This window comes from Bactrocera dorsalis, chromosome 4, assembly GCF_023373825.1.
Source record: "Bactrocera dorsalis isolate Fly_Bdor chromosome 4, ASM2337382v1, whole genome shotgun sequence".
Taxonomy (NCBI): domain Eukaryota; kingdom Metazoa; phylum Arthropoda; class Insecta; order Diptera; family Tephritidae; genus Bactrocera; species Bactrocera dorsalis.
In genome coordinates this window covers 68689901-68710010 of record NC_064306.1, presented here as the reverse complement: position 1 = coordinate 68710010, position 20110 = coordinate 68689901, and the positions used below count along the sequence as shown (strand labels likewise).

The window sequence follows — 20110 nt, the reverse complement described above, 5'->3', positions numbered from 1 at the left end:
TGCCCTGTCGGAAATTCCTTCAGTTGGTGGATTGTGTGTTTTAAAATGATTGTTGTTGTAACGGGTACCTAATCCCCGTTAGGATTAGATAAACTGTCGTCGACGTCATCCAACGGTAGGCCCAAGAAACGTGCTGTTTCGACAAGGTCGGACCAAAGGGAGAGGGGTGTCAGATGAGTAGGGTTAGTGGGACATGCAAAGAGGTCATGCGGAGACTCATTACACCCAAAACATATATTAGATATGTGGGGGTCTATTCTGGATAAGTAGGAATTCAACCTGCTACAGTATCCAGAACGAAGCTGCACAAGGGTCACTCTCGTTTCTCGTCGCAATTCGAGTTCTACGTTTGCAATGGGTGGTGGTTTGACTCCGAGTACGCCATTCACTGGAAGGGAGTCGGTGAAGGTGTTGATGGCTTCACTGTGAATGGCGGTCTGTGCTTGTCGGAAGTTTGTTGCGTCCGAAGTCTGGTCGGCGTATTATCTGATGTTGTCGACGTAGTTAGGGAATGACCTCTTGATGTTCCTAGGAGGCGGTTCCGCGCCAAGCAGGTGACTGCAAAGATAATTTCCGCGAAAGCACCCCAGCAGGAACTGCTTAGAGAGGAGTTCATTATTCTCCTTACCTGGAAGCATACGGGCCTCACTTTGCAGGTGTTCGATAGGAGACATCAAGAAGCTTCTTGTTGTAGTTCGGAGTGTAGAGTTCTGACAAGTCTGGAGCTTCCTCGTCGCGTTTCACTACTTCCAGTAGTTGAGAACCGACCGGCCAATTGCCTTGTAAGTTGTCAACAACATATGCTGCCAGCTACCCACTTGAGGATTTTCTTTCGGCTCTCTGGCGATAATCGCGGTCGTATGAGGAGTGAAGGAGCACAGACTGTGAAAATCCACACTTAAAATTTTAGGATTATTCACAGTCGGCTAATATTACCCCGTTTAGATCAGCTAGCCTAATAGTGCCATCTGTCAGAGGTCGGTGAGATCCCGTTTATATTCATAGCTTAAGAATTGTCTGGAATGCATCCAATGTATATTTAAAGGATGAAAAAACATGTATACTATGGATTAGTTAGTCATCACCGGCTGCGTAATTAAGTTCATCAAAGTAGTGTTTCGGTTATAAATGATATTTATATATTGTTCGTTTGAAAAATACGTTTTCTGGAGGACCGTGAAGTAGAGAGAACAGCAGTTATTGGCCTAATTCGATCAATTTGATTGTGGCAATGTTAGAGAAGTGAGCGGGACCATGATATAGGTCGTAGAGTACCTGTTAGTCGATCTCGAAACACCTCTTGAATCTCAGGAAACTGTAATTACCACCTTTTCAGCCGAAAAGGACAATATTTACCCCGTTCCCACGACACTCGGGTCTACGTAACCGGAACGGAGCAGACTGTTCTTTGATCTCTGGTGGGCAACAGTGGATCCATGTTTCATCGGGGTTGAAACTCCAACGGATTGCGCTCAAACAGCGTCAAACATTGCAGTGAAATATCTCACTGACGGTCAACATTACTGCTTCAATTGTCAAAATGAATCGCTTCGGCTTATATCATCTTCCGGAGCCCGATATCAATCAAAATATAGATAAATTAAAGAAATCAAACTCCAAACTTTCCCTACAGGGCTGCCTGCACTCGTGAGCGGCATTACTAGGTGTTGCAGAGTGATTTTAAGGCTGTGCCTGATGAATCTGCTGCAATGCTGGTAGATGTTGTTGGCGTTAGGCAACTTCCATCTTTTTTATGATTTTTTTATTGCATGTTTGTGTAAAAAATTTAATTAAGTTAATGATTTCTGTGCATAAATGGAAAGCTGCATGTTACACCTGCTGCGCTGCTGCATTGCCGCTGACGTTGAACTCCCGCGCCTTCGCCGCCATCTTAAATGGATTCAGTTCGCTGTGCTTTATTATTATTATAATTATTTTGCTGTTGTTGTTTGTGTCTTTCAAACAAAATTTTAATCAGCATAATTAAAACGAAATTAGCAAAAAGGCCTCGGCTGTGGTTGGAATGCAAGCAGCAACAACAAAGGCAAAAACATAAACAATTCGCGCCACGTGATATCCTTGCAGTGTGGCGGTAGCCTCTAATGATTTATTTCATAAAAAGGCTGTTTGCGAAATGAAAGAATCATAATGGCTTTACAAAAAGAATTAGGCTTCCGCATTCTTCACAGAATCATCAATTTTTAATATATATCTAGGTATGTAATATATATTTCCTTAAGTTTAGTCAACCAACACACCCAACCAACCAGTTTCGATGGCAACATTAATATGCCGCCCCTCCCCACACTTGTGGACTATCTCCGCCCCTCTGGCTGCATTCTTTTGCAAGTTGTTGCGCCTTTTGTTAAGGCGATTTTCATTAAAAATTCTAATTTAGCTGCTGCGCGTCTGTCACTTTACCAACACCGGCAACAACGCCAGCATCAAAAACACAAGAAAATGAAGAAATTGCATTGTTTAACTGCCGTCAACATTTCATTTCGTCTGTGCCTTTGATTTCCTTTGTCAGCCGGGCTCAAAGTCTACCCCAATCCTCCGGCCTACACCGGCTTGAAACCAACACGCACACACACACACACACAGTTAATCGCCTTGTGCTTTCTTTTTCATTTTCATTTTCATATTTTTATCCTTTTTGCTCATTCATATTTCGTCATTCATTTATTCAGTTTCCGCATTCGCTTTCTTCCAACGTTGCATACTTTTGGGGTGTGGAGCAGTGTGAATTGTCAACTTGTAGGCGCCATATCATGCGAAATTAGTTCATCAACCGCCTCCAAAGAGACTGTCACATACGTATCGTGTTGGGCTGCCAATTACCGTTGTTAATTTACTCATATCCTTGTTGAAATTGCCTGCGAGAATTCGAGTTTTTGCGCATACAAAACGCTTGCATGCAACCGAAATGCACTGGAGAGTCGCACGCTTTGTTCGGCGGCTCGTTGAAATTAAACGTTTGTAAAATATTCTATACATACATGGTACATGGGTATGTGTACGTTTTCGTAATCACACATCAATTACGTGTTTTACTCTTAGTAATTTCTAGCAAGTCCTTTTTTGTTGTCTCATCCCCGAAGGACTCATGGAGGGTTGTAGGAATCTTTACATAGTGTTTAAAAAAGAAGGCTTTAGCTACTTGGTTTGCGAGAGCTATTAAAAAACTCGTTATATAATTTTGGCGCTTCCACAGCTGAAACCGAAACCCACCAATTAGCGATTGATTAACACGACTTTATTGCAAAATCTTTTTTTATTGGAAAAATTATCTAAAGGCCGTTCGTATTCGTTCGTTATGTATGAAGAGGTGTATTCAACCTTATGCGGTATTTTATGGTAACAGTATTTAGATCTTATAAACATTGCTTTTAGGACACACAAAAATCTTTGAGCAAGAATCTCATTCAGATTAGGCATGGAAGATGCTGCTATGTACATGGAAGTTTATTTGTGACAAAATCATTTTCTGTAAGAAACCTTCTCCTTTGGAACATGCTCGCTAGGAGATTTTTTAAATATTGACTGTCATTAATGAACTCTAAGGATTAGTCATGATATGATTCGAATAAGAGTTAAAAACTCCCTGAGATTGTTTTCGGGTTTTAATGTTCAAGAATTTTACTTAAAAATAGTGAACTCTATCATTCGAGCTTTTTAAAATTTATATTATCTTAAGCATCATCGATGTTATCTGACTACCGTCTCATTCAACCAACGTGGGAGTTAAGCATCACCAGTGACCGACCAAATAGATTATCGTAAAATTTATAAAACAATTAATTATTTCACATTTCTTCTCGGAAAAATAGTATATACATATGTATATTTATTTATCTAGATCTCGCAATTTTTACTTGATATACCATTTATTTCCATATTTAGGTGACACTTCTTCGATTATATTTTTTTAATCCTCCCTGAAACTGCTTACTTCTAAAACTATTGCTTTCAAATAAGGAAAGAGCCACTGTACTGTAATTTTAAACTTAAATTGATTCCGGGAAAATAAATCTAAATAATTATTTCTGTGAAAAAAATCCTAAAAGGAAAATGAATAAAAAAATCTTGAAAATTATAGTATGTTTCACATGTCTTCTGAAAAGTATTCATGGATTCCAAGGTGCAAAGTTTCTGTTGTGAGTTTCAGTATCTGATTAGGATTAATTAGGACAATATCTACCAGATCTAGATTTTTTATAAGTAAGTGCCTATCTATCAATATCTTTCTTATTGTGTATTTGTATCTTTTTGCCTTTTGGTACTGCAAAAGGAGTATATTATTTAAATTTATACGAATTTTCGTCTACAAAATGCGCCATCTTTTATGTAGGTCGTAAATAATAATTAAAAAAAAAACACCTTTTATTTTTATTTAATGTGATCATTTACTTCAATTATTTTTCGAAAACAACATCATTCAATTGACTGTCTTTTTTGATAAATACTTACTTCTTCGAAGATTTTTTAGAGAAAGCAATGATTTTGGCATTGTTTCATTTCCAAGAAATCGTCAATGGTTCGGGAATTGTTCCATAAATTTTTGAATATGAATCAGGGTGGACAATCAATGCCATCTCTTTTTCATTTTTGTCAATGAAACTGAAAAGTATGATACGCAGTGTGGTTTCGGTCTCCGTATTGTTAGAACCAATAACAGTCAAAATCCTTGTAACGTTGTCGTATAAATAATCAGCGTGACTAGCTGAGTATATTTAGTCACTTTCGTATGTTTGAACGTCAAATGCAAAAAGTGCCTCACTTTTTGAGATATCCAGTTGAAATTTGGAGCACGTCCTTTTCTCCCCAAGAAGCTGCTCTTTTGTCGAAATTAATTGAAAAGCCTCTCGTCCACCGTAGTTAAACAAATTTTTATGCAAAATTCTTTCAAAACAGACCTCAGTTTCGGTGATTATCTCTTCATTCGACGAAAATTAAAGCCGAGTTCTTGGATTTTCGCCATAGTTTTCACTGACTTTTGACACGTCGCATTGCCTTAGTGAAATAGCGCTTCGATTACATCCTTTAAACGGTCCCAAAATGCCATTTATTAGTTTAGGTTCTTCCTTTTTCAAGTTAGTGGATAAACATTATTTCATGCGCATCCTAAAATACAGACGACATAATCTGCAACTGTTGCATTTTTCCACGCTCTGTAGCAGGTCGCTGTTAACTCGGCTATAATCGAGTAAGCAGTGTCTACGCCAGTAAAGAAGAATTAGCGGATGACTGTCGATTAGACGTATAAGTAACAAGTTAACTGATCCGGCACTTTCAGGCCAAATTTTCTTCAGCGTTGAGGCCTATTTTTGGCACAATGGGTATGTAAACAAGCAAAATTTACACATTTGGGACCTGCAGGGATTCAAAAGCTGTAATTTCATTCAGGAAAACGACGGTCTGGTTTGGTGTGTTTCTACAAAAGTTATGCCTGTGAGGACGTAACCATCAATGGCGATGGATTTGTTGGGAGAACAGTAAGCAGATCATTTCATGTTTTGGCCGGCTGATTGTTCACCAAGATCGTGTAATATCACACCTCACTTTTTCTTGTGGAGATGTGTAAAGTCTAAAGTCTACTACATGTGGACAAACCCGATTCGATTTAGGCCTTGGAACAAAACATCACGCGTGTCATTCGGCAGTTAGTACTGGAAGTGGGAAATGCTCAAAATGCACTTGTGAAAGGGTTTACGAGTATAGTTCGGTGCAACCGAACGTTTTCTCTTGTTTTAGTATCAAAGTGTAAAATAACTTTAATAGTTTATAACTAAATAAAAAATTTAGTCACAAATGTAATATCCTATAAAAGTCGTAGACTTTTTGACTCTGGACTGGTTGAAATCATGACCACCTTTCATAAAAATGAAGGTGTACAACTACAACTGAAGTTAAATTTTATTTTTTTTATTTACATATGTACATATGTGTTGTTGTTTTTGTGAAACGTGAAAAATTTTAATCATAAAATATCATTTCCATTATCTGTACATAATGAAACCAGTTGCACTAAAACAAAAGATGCCACTAAGCAAAAAATTATCGCAACACCCGCGCTGAATGCTGCACCACCCACAGACACCCACCCACGCACACACACACACACACCACACTTCCGGTGAATGCACCAATCTCGAGACATCAGCTGCCAGTCAAATGGCGCACCAACCAACCACCCGCCCACCGCCCACCTGCGCACCAAACACCACTCAGCCGCACACCACTCGCAACGGTGGCCGTCAACCCAACAGTCGACTAATGAGTTTCTGGCTGCATTGTTGTGCTAAAACACCGTTGTTTTTCGTGTTGTTGTCGCTGCTGTTGCACATCAAATTACAAAATTAAAAATGGAGAACAGCGGCAGCTCCAACAAGCACAACAACAACAGCAACATGTGCTACAGGATATGGCAGCGGCGGTGGCAGCAACGAAACAATATTCATAATTTTAATGAAAAGCGCGCGCCTCTACGTTTCCCAAAAACACACACACACAAAAACAAAACGAAACAAAACACATTGCCGCCCCTCACCTCCCGCCGCCGCTGTACCGTTAATTCAGGCAGCAGGCGCGCTGCCTTGACGCCGTCGCGCGTGCCCGCATCACATTGCTCGCTTATGATTGGCTTCAATTGTGAAATGTTGTTGAATCCACCACTGCCGCTCCGCCTATTGCGGTGCGCAACACCAACAACAACAGCGTTGTTGAAATAATAAATAAATATAATTTTAGCGCAAGCGCTAGGCCCCCCGTCGCCGTCACTGCCCGCGCGCCAACCGAACGGGCTAAAAGAATCACAGCAACAACAACAACAACGAGGCATGAAACAACAATACAACAAATATCTTCGACACCAAAGCCTACACAACAAGCCAAATGCTCGTGTACACTGATACAATAAAAGTTAGCTGCAGCAACAACAACGCTAAAAAACAACAACAACGAAACAAAACGTGCAAATGAGAAAATTACATCCCTTCATTTGTTTAACTTTCAGTCACAAATACATTTACACCTTGCATGTACATACAACGGCACAGTCGAGCGCACACACACACATACACGCGGGGTGTAGGGCGGCGTGCTCGCCGAACAATACACTTCTTGGAGCGCAACACAATGGCAATAATAACAATACATGCTCAGCGGTATAAAACACAACAACACGCTCGTCCTGAGGGTGCAACTGCCAACCCAACGCTTGTGCACGCCCGCGCGCCTCCGCTCTGCCGGCAGCATCAACGCCACAATGTTGTTTATCTCATTGCGCTCATTGTAATTGCATAAACCTGTAAACTACACCCGCCGCTCGGCAACAATATTTTGTTGTCCATAGTTGTTGTTGTTGTTGCCGATGCTGAGTTTGTTGTTATATGCTATTACTGGCAGCGCTGTGTTGTTGCTGTTGTTGGCTGCCAGCGCGTGTGTTTCATTGGTTGCTACAATTTTAAGTGCTTTTGAATTTCATTACTCACACAGAGAACTTCGCTGCCCCATCGCATCGTTATCCTCGTGCATACGCCATATAACTGTATATATGTATGTGTTATATGTATATACGAAAATGTGTATGCATGTGTGTAGCTTCGTCGTATTTATTTATGGTTGCTAAATTTTATTTATTATTTCTGTTCACGAAATACAATAAATAAAGCGAATTTGAGAGCACAACAAGTTGACCAACACAGAGTCAACTCAGCTCAGCCGAGTTCAACAGTTGCTCTCTGGCGATTTGTACTGCAAATAACGGTAATGCAAGTCACATTGCTAGTAGTAGCCTTCTACTCTCTACTACGACAGTTATCAGCCTTCTCAATTGTGTTGGAGTGCTGGAAGAGTGGCAGCAAGAGAGCTTTCTGTGCCAAAGATATTGTAATGATAAATTATTTTACAATTTGCGATACAAGGGTAGATTGAACATTTATTAAATTTGAAGGTAAGACTCGATTCTGGTTTCTAACAAATCCATCCTCTAATTTAGTAGAATGGAGAAACCTTTTTTCTACTTCACAGTTTGGCAAAAGAGCAGTAGCCAGCTGATCGTATTCTCGTTAAGAAAATCAATATCTCCCCTCTTAAGCTTTCCAGTATCATCACAAACCTTAAGAGTTGTACTGGAACCCAATACAGAGATTTCTTTCATCAAATTCTCGTTAGATTGGGGTTAGAAAATGAGATAGATCCTAACAAGGATCTCACTTGGGTAGCTTATAACGCTAGACTGGCCATAGTGGTACCTGAAAATCCTATATACTGGTTCATAACATCCTTACAAATCGACAAAGCGTTTTGAGCCTATCCCAAATTAAATCAGTTCGGCTATGTCATCTAGTTCGCCGAAGGTAAGACTACCGAGATGTTTGAGCCTCAGTCTTGCAAAGACTGGACATTGAAGGAGAAAGTGTCTGGTTGTTACCACCTTACGTTCTACTCTCGGACAAAAGTTCATCATGAGATTGGCGGGTTTTCTAGACATATCTCCAATGCTTGGTCTAAATTAAAAATTTTTACATAGAAATTATATGCTCATGTTTTCCACGACCACTATTCAAAATCTTGTTGGACGTTGGTCGGAAACTGGGATCGAGCCGAACCCCTTTGGAGTTATGTAGCATATATACGGTATGTTACTGAGTAATCAATAAGCTCGTTTAGTTTTAGGGGTCTGCATATATCTGTTTCGGATAAATTAATAATATTTGATATTCCTTTGGGAACAATACAGGGTGCTGGGCGATCAATTCGGAGAGCTGGAACTCCTTTGAAATCTTTCAACTGCTTCGTAGAGTAAATTTTGTGTCGCCGATGAAATTTTCTTATAGATAAACGTCATTTAGGTCAATCCAAGGCAATATTGAAACATATAATGAGTCTTTAAGAGAGCTTCAAAAAAAAAATGGTTTGGGACATCAATGAAATTCTTTATTCCTGTGAAAGTACATTCGATGCCATTATGTATGAAACTCGATGTTATTTGCATGGTCACCACGGGCACGCTTGCAGTCCTGCATTTTCACGTTCGATATCCGTACGAAGTTCAACAATCGTCGCTGGCTTGTTGGCAGGAAAATAGTCTAACGGCGTCAAACTGCACGATTGAGGCGACCAATTGACTGAGATAACATGTTAACCAAACTTGGTTTTCAATAAATCGATTGGGACATTCGCTGTGTGGCTTGTGGCGCCTGAAGATGATTTTTCGATGAAAATTCAAATCATTTTCAAGTTGTTGCTTAGCCCAATTCACAAACTTAACACGATTCTGGTGATCAAACGGGTTCAGTTCTGGCGTCAATTTGATCTTTTAAGGATGTACGCCACGATATTTTCAAAAAAACTCTCCACAACGACGTCACAGAGATTTACAACGCTTGAGAGCGACATGAGAGATTGATTTGGGTCTTCCTTAATTGATGCGCCAGCGGCAGATGCTCAATTGTTGATCTCACAGGACGATTATGACGACCATAAATTTTAATAATTTCGACTCGATGTTGGATCGTATACCTTTCCATCATGAAATGGCAAACCTTACTGAAGAGAAATGTCAAAACAGCGAAGAAAAATATGGCGTCGTTTGCTGTCGCTATCGGTCTACTTTTCTGGCGTCCCTTTTGAAAAACCCGATATATTCTTGCGGTTTTCCAAGCTAAGGACCTTTGTTACTAAATATGTCGTACTTTGTGCTTGAAAAGGTGTTTTTTATTTTTTTAAGAATATAATAATAACGGAATTTGGTGTCTTAACCTAGAAAGAAGTATAACTTTTAAGCTGCATTAACGAAATTCTTCAACATTTAAGCAAACATACAGAACTATCAGAGAAACTTATAAACAAATCGTATTGTGGGCATTGTTCTCTCAACGTGTAAAGATTAAACTACTAAGCCACGAGAGAGCCGATTAGAGAGCGCAGCAGTAAGAGAGCATAAACTTCATGCGTAAGCTTCGGTGACTAAAAGCAGTTTCAATGAATGGGAAATCCTATAAGCATACATAAGCCTAATTATCTCCACGCCTAGTGCATTTACCGCCACCCACCACCCACCAGCTCACCATAATGCATCAAACGCATGCCCACTCACTAACCACTCACATACCCAACACAATCCGACTGACTTCGGAGAATGCGTCCTGCGCTTGCAAATGAGCGCTCATAAAGGCCACATTAGTGGTAAACGGCGATGCAATAATAAAAAGCACACAATGGCTAAGGATGCGCACAGTCATCTCGTGAACGTCCTGGCGGCAACATCAACGCGCAGCAGCTGAAACAACCGTTCGCCTCGTAACCGCTCGCTTAGGCTGCATTTTTAGGCGCGTTTTTTGGAGTGAAATTAATTTAAATTTCGGTGAAAATGGCGGGTCCATTTCTTTCGCCGCTACCGGGCGACCTCTTAACCGAGTACATGTTCGGTCGGCGACGTCAACGACGTAATCGCACAACGTTTACACCTCAGCAATTGCAGGAGCTCGAGGCGCTCTTCCAGAAAACTCACTATCCGGATGTGTTCCTACGCGAGGAAGTAGCGCTGCGGATCAGTTTGAGCGAAGCGCGTGTACAGGTGAAGCACCGCATGGGGTTTCCAATTAAAAACAAATAAAAAATATATATAAAAAAATTGGAGTGTGAAGCCGGAATTTGATAAAATATAAATATTCGCAAATAATGAGAAAATCGTGAATTTGTAGTTTTATATGGAAATAGTGATTTCAAAAACGACACTTTTATAAGAAAATAGTGATTTCAGAGACGAAAACTTTGTTTCAAAGATAAGCAGCAGTCTTGGATTAGGGGCTTATGTTGCACTTGAAAATCTGTACGACAAAATAACACATTTTTCAAGTGAAAATGTTCTTAACTTCTTTATGAAAATCACCAAATTCGAGATTTCGAAATAAATCATTCGAAAGTATAATAAAAAAATTTAACAAGAATTTGGTGGGCCACCAGTTTAATTAGCATTATTTTTTTGTTAACATTTTTTTAAAATTTGTTTGTGAAAAAATTTCGGTTGGGCATTTCATCTAATGGTCCTGTTTTTCAATTTCATTCAACTTATTATTACAAAAGGCTGTGATCTAAAACTATTTGTGTAGTTCCAATTTGTTCCTAGACTATCCATGTGAAATCGGTGTTTCAGGATTATATACTAAAAAACAAAAATTAAAAACACAGTTATAGTAAAACCTCTGGAATCTATATGGTATACTTAAAAAAAGTCGTGTTATTTGTTCCGACAGATATGGCATCGATGTGGTATAACAAAAGGCAACCTTTTGTCCGGAATAAAGTCCTGAACTACTGTACCGATTTTATTAAAATTTAGCACAGTTTGTTCATTTTACTTCAACTTAAAAGATAGTATACTTTATATTTCCACAAGCCAACAAAAATTTCTGTCAGCCGTATCCTCCATGCAGGAGCGACTGTTCAATGGGTTTTGCAGTTTTTTAGATATAAATTTAAGCCAAAAGTACTCCGAATTCTGCTCTTAAAAGCATGAACATTCATTTTTTGAAAGTGTTCTTATAATAAATAAAAAAATACTCAGAACTAAGCATTTTCTCCAGCTCAAAGGCGCTATAGATAACTCAAACTTTCTTTTAATTGACCCCAAAATGTCCAGAAAATTCTAAATTTAGTGGAATTTGAAAGAATATAGTAGGTACTGAAAATGCTATGTACTAAACATCGGCCTTAAACCAGATTTTGCGATTGATCCAAGTGTCAAAACTTTTACAACTACAGTACTGACTCCTGTTTGCATTTACTAGAATTAAGAAAGGAAACCTTGGAAACGACCGTGGAACTCTGAAAATATCTACATACATATCCTCCAAAGAATCGATTTGATATAACTCGATCGTACTGAAAATCCTATACTATTTTTAAAATAACAACAATTACAACAACAAGCATTCTGCAAAGATTGGCCGGTCTTAAAAGATCTGATACCGAAGAACACAATCCTCTATAATACTCGATATTTTCTGATTATTAACGAAAGAACAACATTTTCAATCATCATATCAGAATACCCCTCCCAAAGATTGCTTAAAAGGACGGAAGCCGTTAATCTCCCATGGGGAACAAGAAAAAAGATCTTTCTTTTACAAAAAAGTAGTCGTATATAGAAAATAAATAAGCTTTGTATAAAGTTATTAGTTGAGGCTTAGGATTCGACATATAAGTGAGAGGACTTGCTACTTCCATTTTTTTCAAATTATTTTATGCCTTTCGAAGTAGCCATCAAAGAAATATGTTCTTCATGATTTTTGAATTTTTGATCGCTCTCATTTTTTTTAATGATTGCTGTGTGTAAGTATTTAAGGGAAATAGAAATCTGACTGCGTAGAGACAGCTCCTTTGTAGTGAAATTCAAAGCTCTGCATTTCTAATTTGAATAATCTTTAAGGGACTTTACTGCCATATAATGCTGCCTGGTTACTGTACAATTGCATATAATAGCCTAGTAAAGACTTAAAAGGTTATGTAAGTTCGAAAAAATGTGTTTTTTTGTTAATTTGTTCTGGAGAGGCTTAAACTATGTGTATTAATCCGGCTTTACTTGCGCTCTTTAAAAGAATTGTCCGCAAATAAAAGCTTTTACCTACGCCCATCTTCTTCATTCCCTTAGATTTTTTAAACAGTTTTAGTAATCATTACTTTTTCTTCAAGCAGGTGTGGTTCCAAAATCGGAGAGCCAAATGGCGAAAGCAGGCACGTTTACAACTTTTACAGGATGCCTGGCGGATGCGTTGCTTGAGTTTGGGCACGCCTACGGTTATAGCGGCAGGTACCAACAATTCCAAAACATTTAAAAATTTGTATTACAAATCACTTTTATGCTTTTCCACAATCAAACAGGAGATCGTGTGCCACGAATTCCTGGCGCGGCTGCAATGAACGGCGCCTCGCCAACGGAAATGACAGCAGAGAATCTCAGCAGTGGCGCACAAGTGAAGGACGGACATTTATCGTCGCCTGAAGCAATGCTCGCAGCTAATGGACAATCCATGCCCAGCGATTTTACAATGATGCACCCCGCATTTCAACAACAACAGCAGCACACACAAAAATTAGACGCAGATCAAATGGAGAAGGCGAAAAATGACACTTCAAACAGCAAGATTCCCAATGGCTGCGAGAAGACTTACACCGAGTTAAAATTGTACAAAGAACATCATGGTCATGGGCTCGGTAATGCTTTGCAGGCTCATATGAATATGAGTGGTTTGGTTGCGGATCCGGGTGCTATGGCCAATGCTTTGGCTCACGGTTCGGATGAAGGCTCCGATGATTCGGATTCTGAAGAGATCGATTTAACGTCAGGTTCTTGCATAGATTTCTCGAGTAATAAACAACATTTAATACAACAATCACAACAACAACCGATCGGTACAAGCGCTGCAACAAATGGTGTGCATTAGTTTTGAATTGTAATCTGATTATAAATCCTTATAAATAACTTCCGCTATATTTAGGTATACACACATACAAATATATGTAAATAAATAAAATGTCACAGCTTACAGTATGCATCTCTATGAACGCTTTTCATTTAATGGAGGATTTTTAATTTTTAAATTTTTTGTTTCAAGAATTTTATGTTTAAAGTCTCTCAGGTCGATCTTCCTATTTGTATATCCGTACTATGAAAGTTATATAACAGATTCCAAAATTTAAAGCGTTTTCCTCACTCGATGCTCGACTGAAGGTATCAATTTGAAATTTAGAAACCGTTTCTATTGGTAATTTATAAGGTAACGATGAAGTTTTTTTACAAATTTGTTACTATTTTTCATTTTGCAATAACAAATTGACCGATTTTTTTTTATAAAAAATCGCCTTTACTCCTTCAAAGTAGACGCTATCGTACAAAAGTTTAGAGGAGTCCCAACCCATAGATAAGAGTGCCGCCGCAGTTCAAATCTTTTCCAAGACGCTCCAAGGTTATTGCTGCCATTATCGTCTTTTTTAGTATTTCTCCATGAAAATTTAACAAAATATTTCTCAAATGTCATACTAATTGAGCCATTAGTTTTTAAAAATAGATTTTAACTGTTTCATATAAAATTCATACGAATTGCCCGTGTTTTATACGAATTAACCCTACTCTTGAATGCAACAAAACTTTAACCTTAAATGCACCGCTATAGAAATTTAAAACTTTAACGCAAAAAAAGCTGAAATAATTCTTAACGCTATTGATTTAAAAAATAATATATTTTAAATATACTCGTATACATATTTTTTATTGTTGTATAAATATCTGCTGAAGTAGATATCAAAATTGATTTCATTTACGCCGGAAAAATGCAACCTTACATATTGTTTATGTTTCCATTACAAATTGATTATGCTTACAGCTGTGATTAGAAACCAATTTCTTTGTTTGAATTTCATAAGATTTTCATTACTGCGATAACTTTAACGTCCACTTTTTAATACTCCAAAGAAATAATTGACAATAATGTATTTAGTAAAAAGTTTGATTATCTTGCTATTCAGCAATAGCATTCTAGCTGTTTCCAATACATTACCGGTTGTACTTTGGCATGGAATGGGTAAGTGGCTCGATTGAATACAAAGTCATTTCTACTTAATACATATTTCTAGGTGATACTTGCTGTCTTCCCGTCAGCTTGGGTGCTATAAAGAAATTAATTGAAGCGGAAACAAATGGAACATACGTACGGTCATTGAAAATTGGTGGTAATATTGCGCTGGACTATGAAAGTGGTTTCTTCATACATCCCGACGATCAAGTGCGTTATGTGTGTGAGCAGTTGGCCAGAGATACGCGACTAACAAACGGCTATAATGCTATTGGCTTCTCACAAGGCGGTCAATTCTTGTAAGCATTGAACCAAAGCAATGTTTTATTGTTATTTAAATATTGTATATATTATACTTAAAACAATGCAGGCGTGCCGTGGCGCAGCGCTGCTCCACGCCACCTATGAAAACGCTCATTACATTAGGCGGACAGCACCAAGGTGTCTTCGGTTTGCCAAAATGTCCCTCGCTGACCAGTACGACTTGTGAACACTTGCGGAAGTTATTGCGTCGCGCTGCTTACAAAGAGTTAGTCGTTAAAAAATTTAGTTTAATTGTTTTTCAATTGAGTCTTTATTTAAACAGGTGGATGCAGCGTGATTTAGTGCAAGCTACATATTGGCATGATCCATTGCAAGAAGAGGAATATCGCCAAAAGAGTTCATTTCTTTCAAACATAAACAATGAAGTGTTTATCAATCAAACTTATATAGACAATTTAAATAAGCTTGAAAAGTGTGTACTATATTTATTGAAATATCTTTTCTATAAAATTACCGTTTAAATATTTTTGTAGATTTGTTATGGTTATGTTCTTGAATGACACTATCGTACAACCAAAGGAATCGCAATGGTTCGGTTTCTACAGTCCCGGACAAGATACGATTATTCGTCCTCTAAACGAAAGTCCCGTATTTGAAGATGTAAGCTTACAAGCTTTTTTGTCTATAGATTTTTTTTATTATTTATCCTAACTTTTTCAGCTTGGGCTCAATCAATTGGACAGAGATGGCCGACTCATATATCTGTCCGTTGAGGGCGATCACTTGCAAATGACAAGCAAATGGTTTATTGAAAATATTATACCACAACTTAGCACGAATTAAAATAAAAAAGCTGAATGATCTCTAAATTCGAATTTAAAATAGGCACTTCTTATTGATTGCGCACACGATAATACTCCATGGCGAACATTTTTAAGCTACTTTGTGATGAATACCAAATAATATGTTTTAAAAATATTAACCAATATAAATTAATTAATGGCAAATTATTGTCTTCATTCGTAATTATACTGTAATATTACTTGTGTAATTGTAAAATACATCTTTATGCTACAAAATGCAATAAAAAGCGAATATTATGAATTGAAATGCAAAATTTCCCTCTCTTTATTATAAGTATATATATGTATACGCAAGTAAAATATACAAAAAATTATAGAAATAATTGTACAAATTCTTTGCCTACGCAACTCTCATATATGTATATACATATATCAGGATCGCATGTGTATTTGAGCCATATTCGAGTTTACCTCCGGATCATTTGTATATTACGACTATCTCCATAGTAAAAACTCCGAATAGCTTAAACGATGTCTGTGCTCTCTATAACCGAGACAATGTCCTCAATAAAATTGCACACATGTGTGTAGGTTTGCATGTAGAGCGTGTCACGGAACGGCTTGCGATGACGCAACTCTTTAACCAGCCACATTTTGATTTCTTCTTCGTCGAATTCATTCAGCAGCATCTCTATATGCTCAGCATCGCCACCTGCACCCTCCTCTGAAGCCTTAGAGTAATTGTCTACATACTCCTTCCATGCCGCCTTTAAGAAGGCTTCCTCGATGGTGAGCGTCAACTCTTCCCACTCATCGATGCCCGTTGAGATAATGCCACGCACATACACATAACATGTGCGCTCACGTTCCGTATTATCAAGTATTTTCTCATCAAAGTCTATGGGCGGCCTGCCACGCATCTCCTCTAAAATGCTAATCATCTCCACAAAGTACAGTGCGCGCTTATCGGGGCTCTCCTGCCGCAGGATGATGGCTTTCAAAGATTCAATGCTCAGGTCCCAAGCGGGCTCACGCGGCTTCTTTAAGCGTTCATACAGCTCCTTGAGCAGTTGTATGTCGTGATAGCGTTCGCAGCGATAGCCGGGATTGTAAAATTCGAATAGCTCTAGTTCGGTGAGTGTACGCTTGTAGGGGCAAATCACTTCGGGCAACTTAATCAGCGGTGTGAGTGAGGCTAAGCGTGTCGTGATTTGACGCACCATCGTCGTGTTCGATTTGTTTAAGACCTCCGTTTGTACAGCTCGTATTTTGGCAATATATTCGGGCGCCGGTTTGCACTTACCGCTCAAACGCACCACAACAGCATCCACTTTGCGACAGAAAAATTGTGGATCGATTTTTAGCATCCACTTTTGTTTCGTGATGTCTGCACGGCGTGGTTGAAACTGCACAACCACATCAATGCTCTCGCCTGAAGTCAGGCGAAACGGTTTATGTTGAAAGAGGAATTCGTCATCGTAGGCTTTTAGGAGACCGGCATTTTTCTCGAAATACGGACGATGCACCCATTCGAAGCCCAACACTCGTTTGCCCAAATTCTCCAGATGTAGAACGCGCTTTACAACTTTCTCGAAGGGTTCACACTCGAAACGTACCTCCAGCTCAACATATTTGGAGCTTCGCTTCTCGGTTAGTTGGAAAATATGTTCGTTAATACGCACACTGTATTCGGGTTGTGGCGGTGGCTCCGAAGTGGATGCTGCCGGCGCAGTTGGTTCACAAATTGAGTCTTGTGAGATGAAATGTATTTTTTCTTCACCTATATATTGTATATCTGCGTTGTGGCGTAACGTATTCATCTTACTGAAACTCTCGCCCACAATCTGCAGCTTGTCAATGTCTGGATAGAATTCAATTACACGTTCTATGTCCTCGCGTTTGCGTTCGATGTGCTCCTCCAACACTTTGGATCTCAACCAATCGGACTTTTTGTGTCCGCCCTGTTCTTTCGGTTTACCCAAAAGCTCTTCCTTCGTTACCAACGGCAAACCGGTGATCTCGACTACCTTCTCGCCGTCACGCTCGGCCTTCGGCAAGGTCTCACGTATTTCATGTACATATTGGCACGTGCTACAGTCAATATATTCCGGCAATATGGCTTCCTGTCGTTGCATTACAGTCAATGGATTCAAGCGTTCGGCGTAATCTATCAAGCGACGCACAGTTTGCTTGTCACGTTCATCAACGGTGACACCGCGATTGAAGAGTATCTGCGCCGGCGTCTTACCGGTTTTCTCCTGTATGTTCGCCTGCACAAGTTTACGCTGCTCCAACATATCCTTCCAGTATTTCAGCCGGTTGTCATAGCTGTATTCGGAAGGCTTCTTCGCAATGCTGGAGCAATGTGACGAGGACAATTCCACATTGCCGCGTTTATTATCGAATATTTTATTGACCAACTCCAAGACTATGCGACGATTGTGCACGAAGAGTCCCGGCCGCTCGCCTCCATCTTCGTTCTGCTCTGTGGATACCGAGGAGGGCGGTGAGAATGCATTTATGAAGCTGTTAAGCGCCATGTAGGTTTAACTTTTACTTTTCCTGTGTTTATTGTTTTTTTAGGTAATTTTTTTTTGTTTTGTTTGCGCTAAGAAATCGGAAAATACCAGCAAATTTTATAATAAACTTAAATATTTGATATAAATGGCTATGAATTAGTATATATGTGTATTGGAAATGTATTTTAATCGAGAAAAAGTTAAAAGCTCAAATGCTTACTGTTTAAATGAAAGGAGGAAGTTGATGACAGAAAATATAAAGTGAATTTCAAGAAAATCGCCAAATTTCAAAGGCGATGGAAGTCGTTGGTAAATTAATAAAAAAAATATTGATTTCTTTATTTACACATTTATTTCACTTATCGATCAGTCCAAGAGCGAAGTTAATGTCGGCTGACAATTAGTTTGTCAGCGGTAGTTTTTGACACACTCATAGTATTTGTTATTGCAGCGAATTAGTCTCTCAGTTATGAGATATCGTTCCGAACACGTCCTTTTCTTCCCAACAAGCTGCTCATGTGTCGGACGACTATAGCATATCATAATATTATCAAATATGTATCCAAGTTCTTGTATGGACAATTTTTCAACTTGATTAGGTTTAACAATTTAGTTTTTTCAGCAAAAAATCCCAAAAATCCTCTTTTTATAGGCGATCACACTAGTTGTCCTCTAAATGATAGGCATAGCACTCTCTCTTGTCGTTTCAAGATATAAAACCCTTTTAACCACCCCATTAAATACACCACTCTTACATACATACATTTATATTTATATAATATTAAATATTTTCTTTAGCATTTATTTATATTTCTTGGAAATATATTTATGTACTAACGGCACAAATCATTTGCTTATTTGTCTTTAGAATATAAAAATATGACAATTCCTCGTAACAAGCTTTATATATTACATACAAACAGTGATAAAATGGTATGTCACACATACACATACATTTAATAAAACAAAAATTAATTCTAACAAAATTCCATATTGCAAATCCTTAACTATGAGGAATGATTTTTTGTTTCTTATTTTTTTTTAGACCTTTTTGCTTGCTTCTACACATACATATATGTATCGATATATACATATATGTAGACCCTAAACAAGTTATATAAATATAATAAAATTAAATAAAAGTAGCATATACTATTATTTAGGAAAAACTTGTATCAGTATTTTAGAGTTAGAGGTAAGTAATACCCGGAGATAGCACACGATGAGCGCCTTGTCTTGCAACGATAAATCACATTATTTATTAGTAAAAAGAATTTAGTTATACAACAACCGATAAACGATAACTCATAAGCATACTGCAGGTCCGCTGCCGCTGGTTGTTTGTGCATTTAGATACTCGCCGCACGAGTAAACGCTAGCTTTTAGTTATAGCGGTGATTATTACAAATATGCGTACATGGTATATGCCAAAGTGGGTATATGTGTAATAATGTGTTCAAAAAAAGTACATATGACTCAGTGACAGAGCCGTGTTGGGTAGTCCAGTGCGTCGGTGGTTGTACATCTATGCACACAGCGTTATATAGGTGTGTGTGTGTGTACGTGGGATGTACATCGAAAGTGCCAACCTAACTGCAACTACAGGCATGCAATGTAAAATTATATTTGCGTGTGAGAAGCGACTTGCTGAGCTATGTATTTTGTTTAACACTTCAATTCCGTCTGCTTTGTCGGTTTGTGATATATACGTAAAGGTGCGTGTGTTCATGTTTGTCCATCTAGTCTTGCTGCCCAGCAACAGATCATAATTTCGACTTTGGTTTGGCATTGCGCGCGAAGTAGATTTCCGGATCTTTATGTGGCTGTTGAATTTCGCGGTAATTGTTCACTATCTTCTTGCTTTCATCCTTCGGACATGATTGCAGATCGCGAAATACTTGCACCTGGAACATGCGAAAGCAATCGATAAATTTTAGAATTTCGA

The 20110-nt window shown here is 38.5% G+C and overlaps 4 protein-coding genes across 4 annotated transcripts; 2 read left to right on the top strand and 2 right to left on the bottom strand.

Moving 5' to 3' along the window:
• The first annotated feature begins 10209 nt into the window (after nt 1-10209).
• On the top strand, nt 10210-13568 carry LOC105224917 (retinal homeobox protein Rx). The gene is made up of 3 exons (XM_011203168.4): nt 10210-10582; nt 12703-12817; nt 12889-13568. The coding sequence occupies exons 1-3, from the start codon at nt 10376-10378 to the stop codon at nt 13449-13451; spliced, it is 885 nt and encodes a 294-aa protein (XP_011201470.2). The 5' UTR covers nt 10210-10375; the 3' UTR covers nt 13452-13568.
• An 862-nt stretch (nt 13569-14430) lies between these two features.
• Nucleotides 14431-15960, top strand: LOC105224915 (palmitoyl-protein thioesterase 1). The gene is made up of 6 exons (XM_011203166.4): nt 14431-14588; nt 14641-14878; nt 14950-15108; nt 15166-15315; nt 15377-15503; nt 15564-15960. Exons 1-6 carry the CDS (start codon nt 14495-14497, stop codon nt 15684-15686), a joined length of 891 nt encoding a protein of 296 aa, XP_011201468.2. The 5' UTR covers nt 14431-14494; the 3' UTR covers nt 15687-15960.
• A 56-nt stretch (nt 15961-16016) lies between these two features.
• On the bottom strand, nt 16017-18551 carry LOC105224916 (hypothetical protein). Its single transcript, XM_011203167.4, has one exon. It carries the CDS (start codon nt 18184-18186, stop codon nt 16171-16173), a length of 2016 nt encoding a protein of 671 aa, XP_011201469.2. The 5' UTR covers nt 18187-18551; the 3' UTR covers nt 16017-16170.
• A 365-nt stretch (nt 18552-18916) lies between these two features.
• On the bottom strand, nt 18917-20069 carry LOC105224914 (carbonic anhydrase 2; the record flags this gene model as incomplete). The annotated part of the gene is given in 1 exon segment (XM_049455077.1): nt 18917-20069. A coding segment is annotated over 1 exon segment (141 nt), but the record flags the coding sequence as incomplete, so codon positions are not given.
• Between the last annotated feature and the right edge of the window lie 41 nt (nt 20070-20110).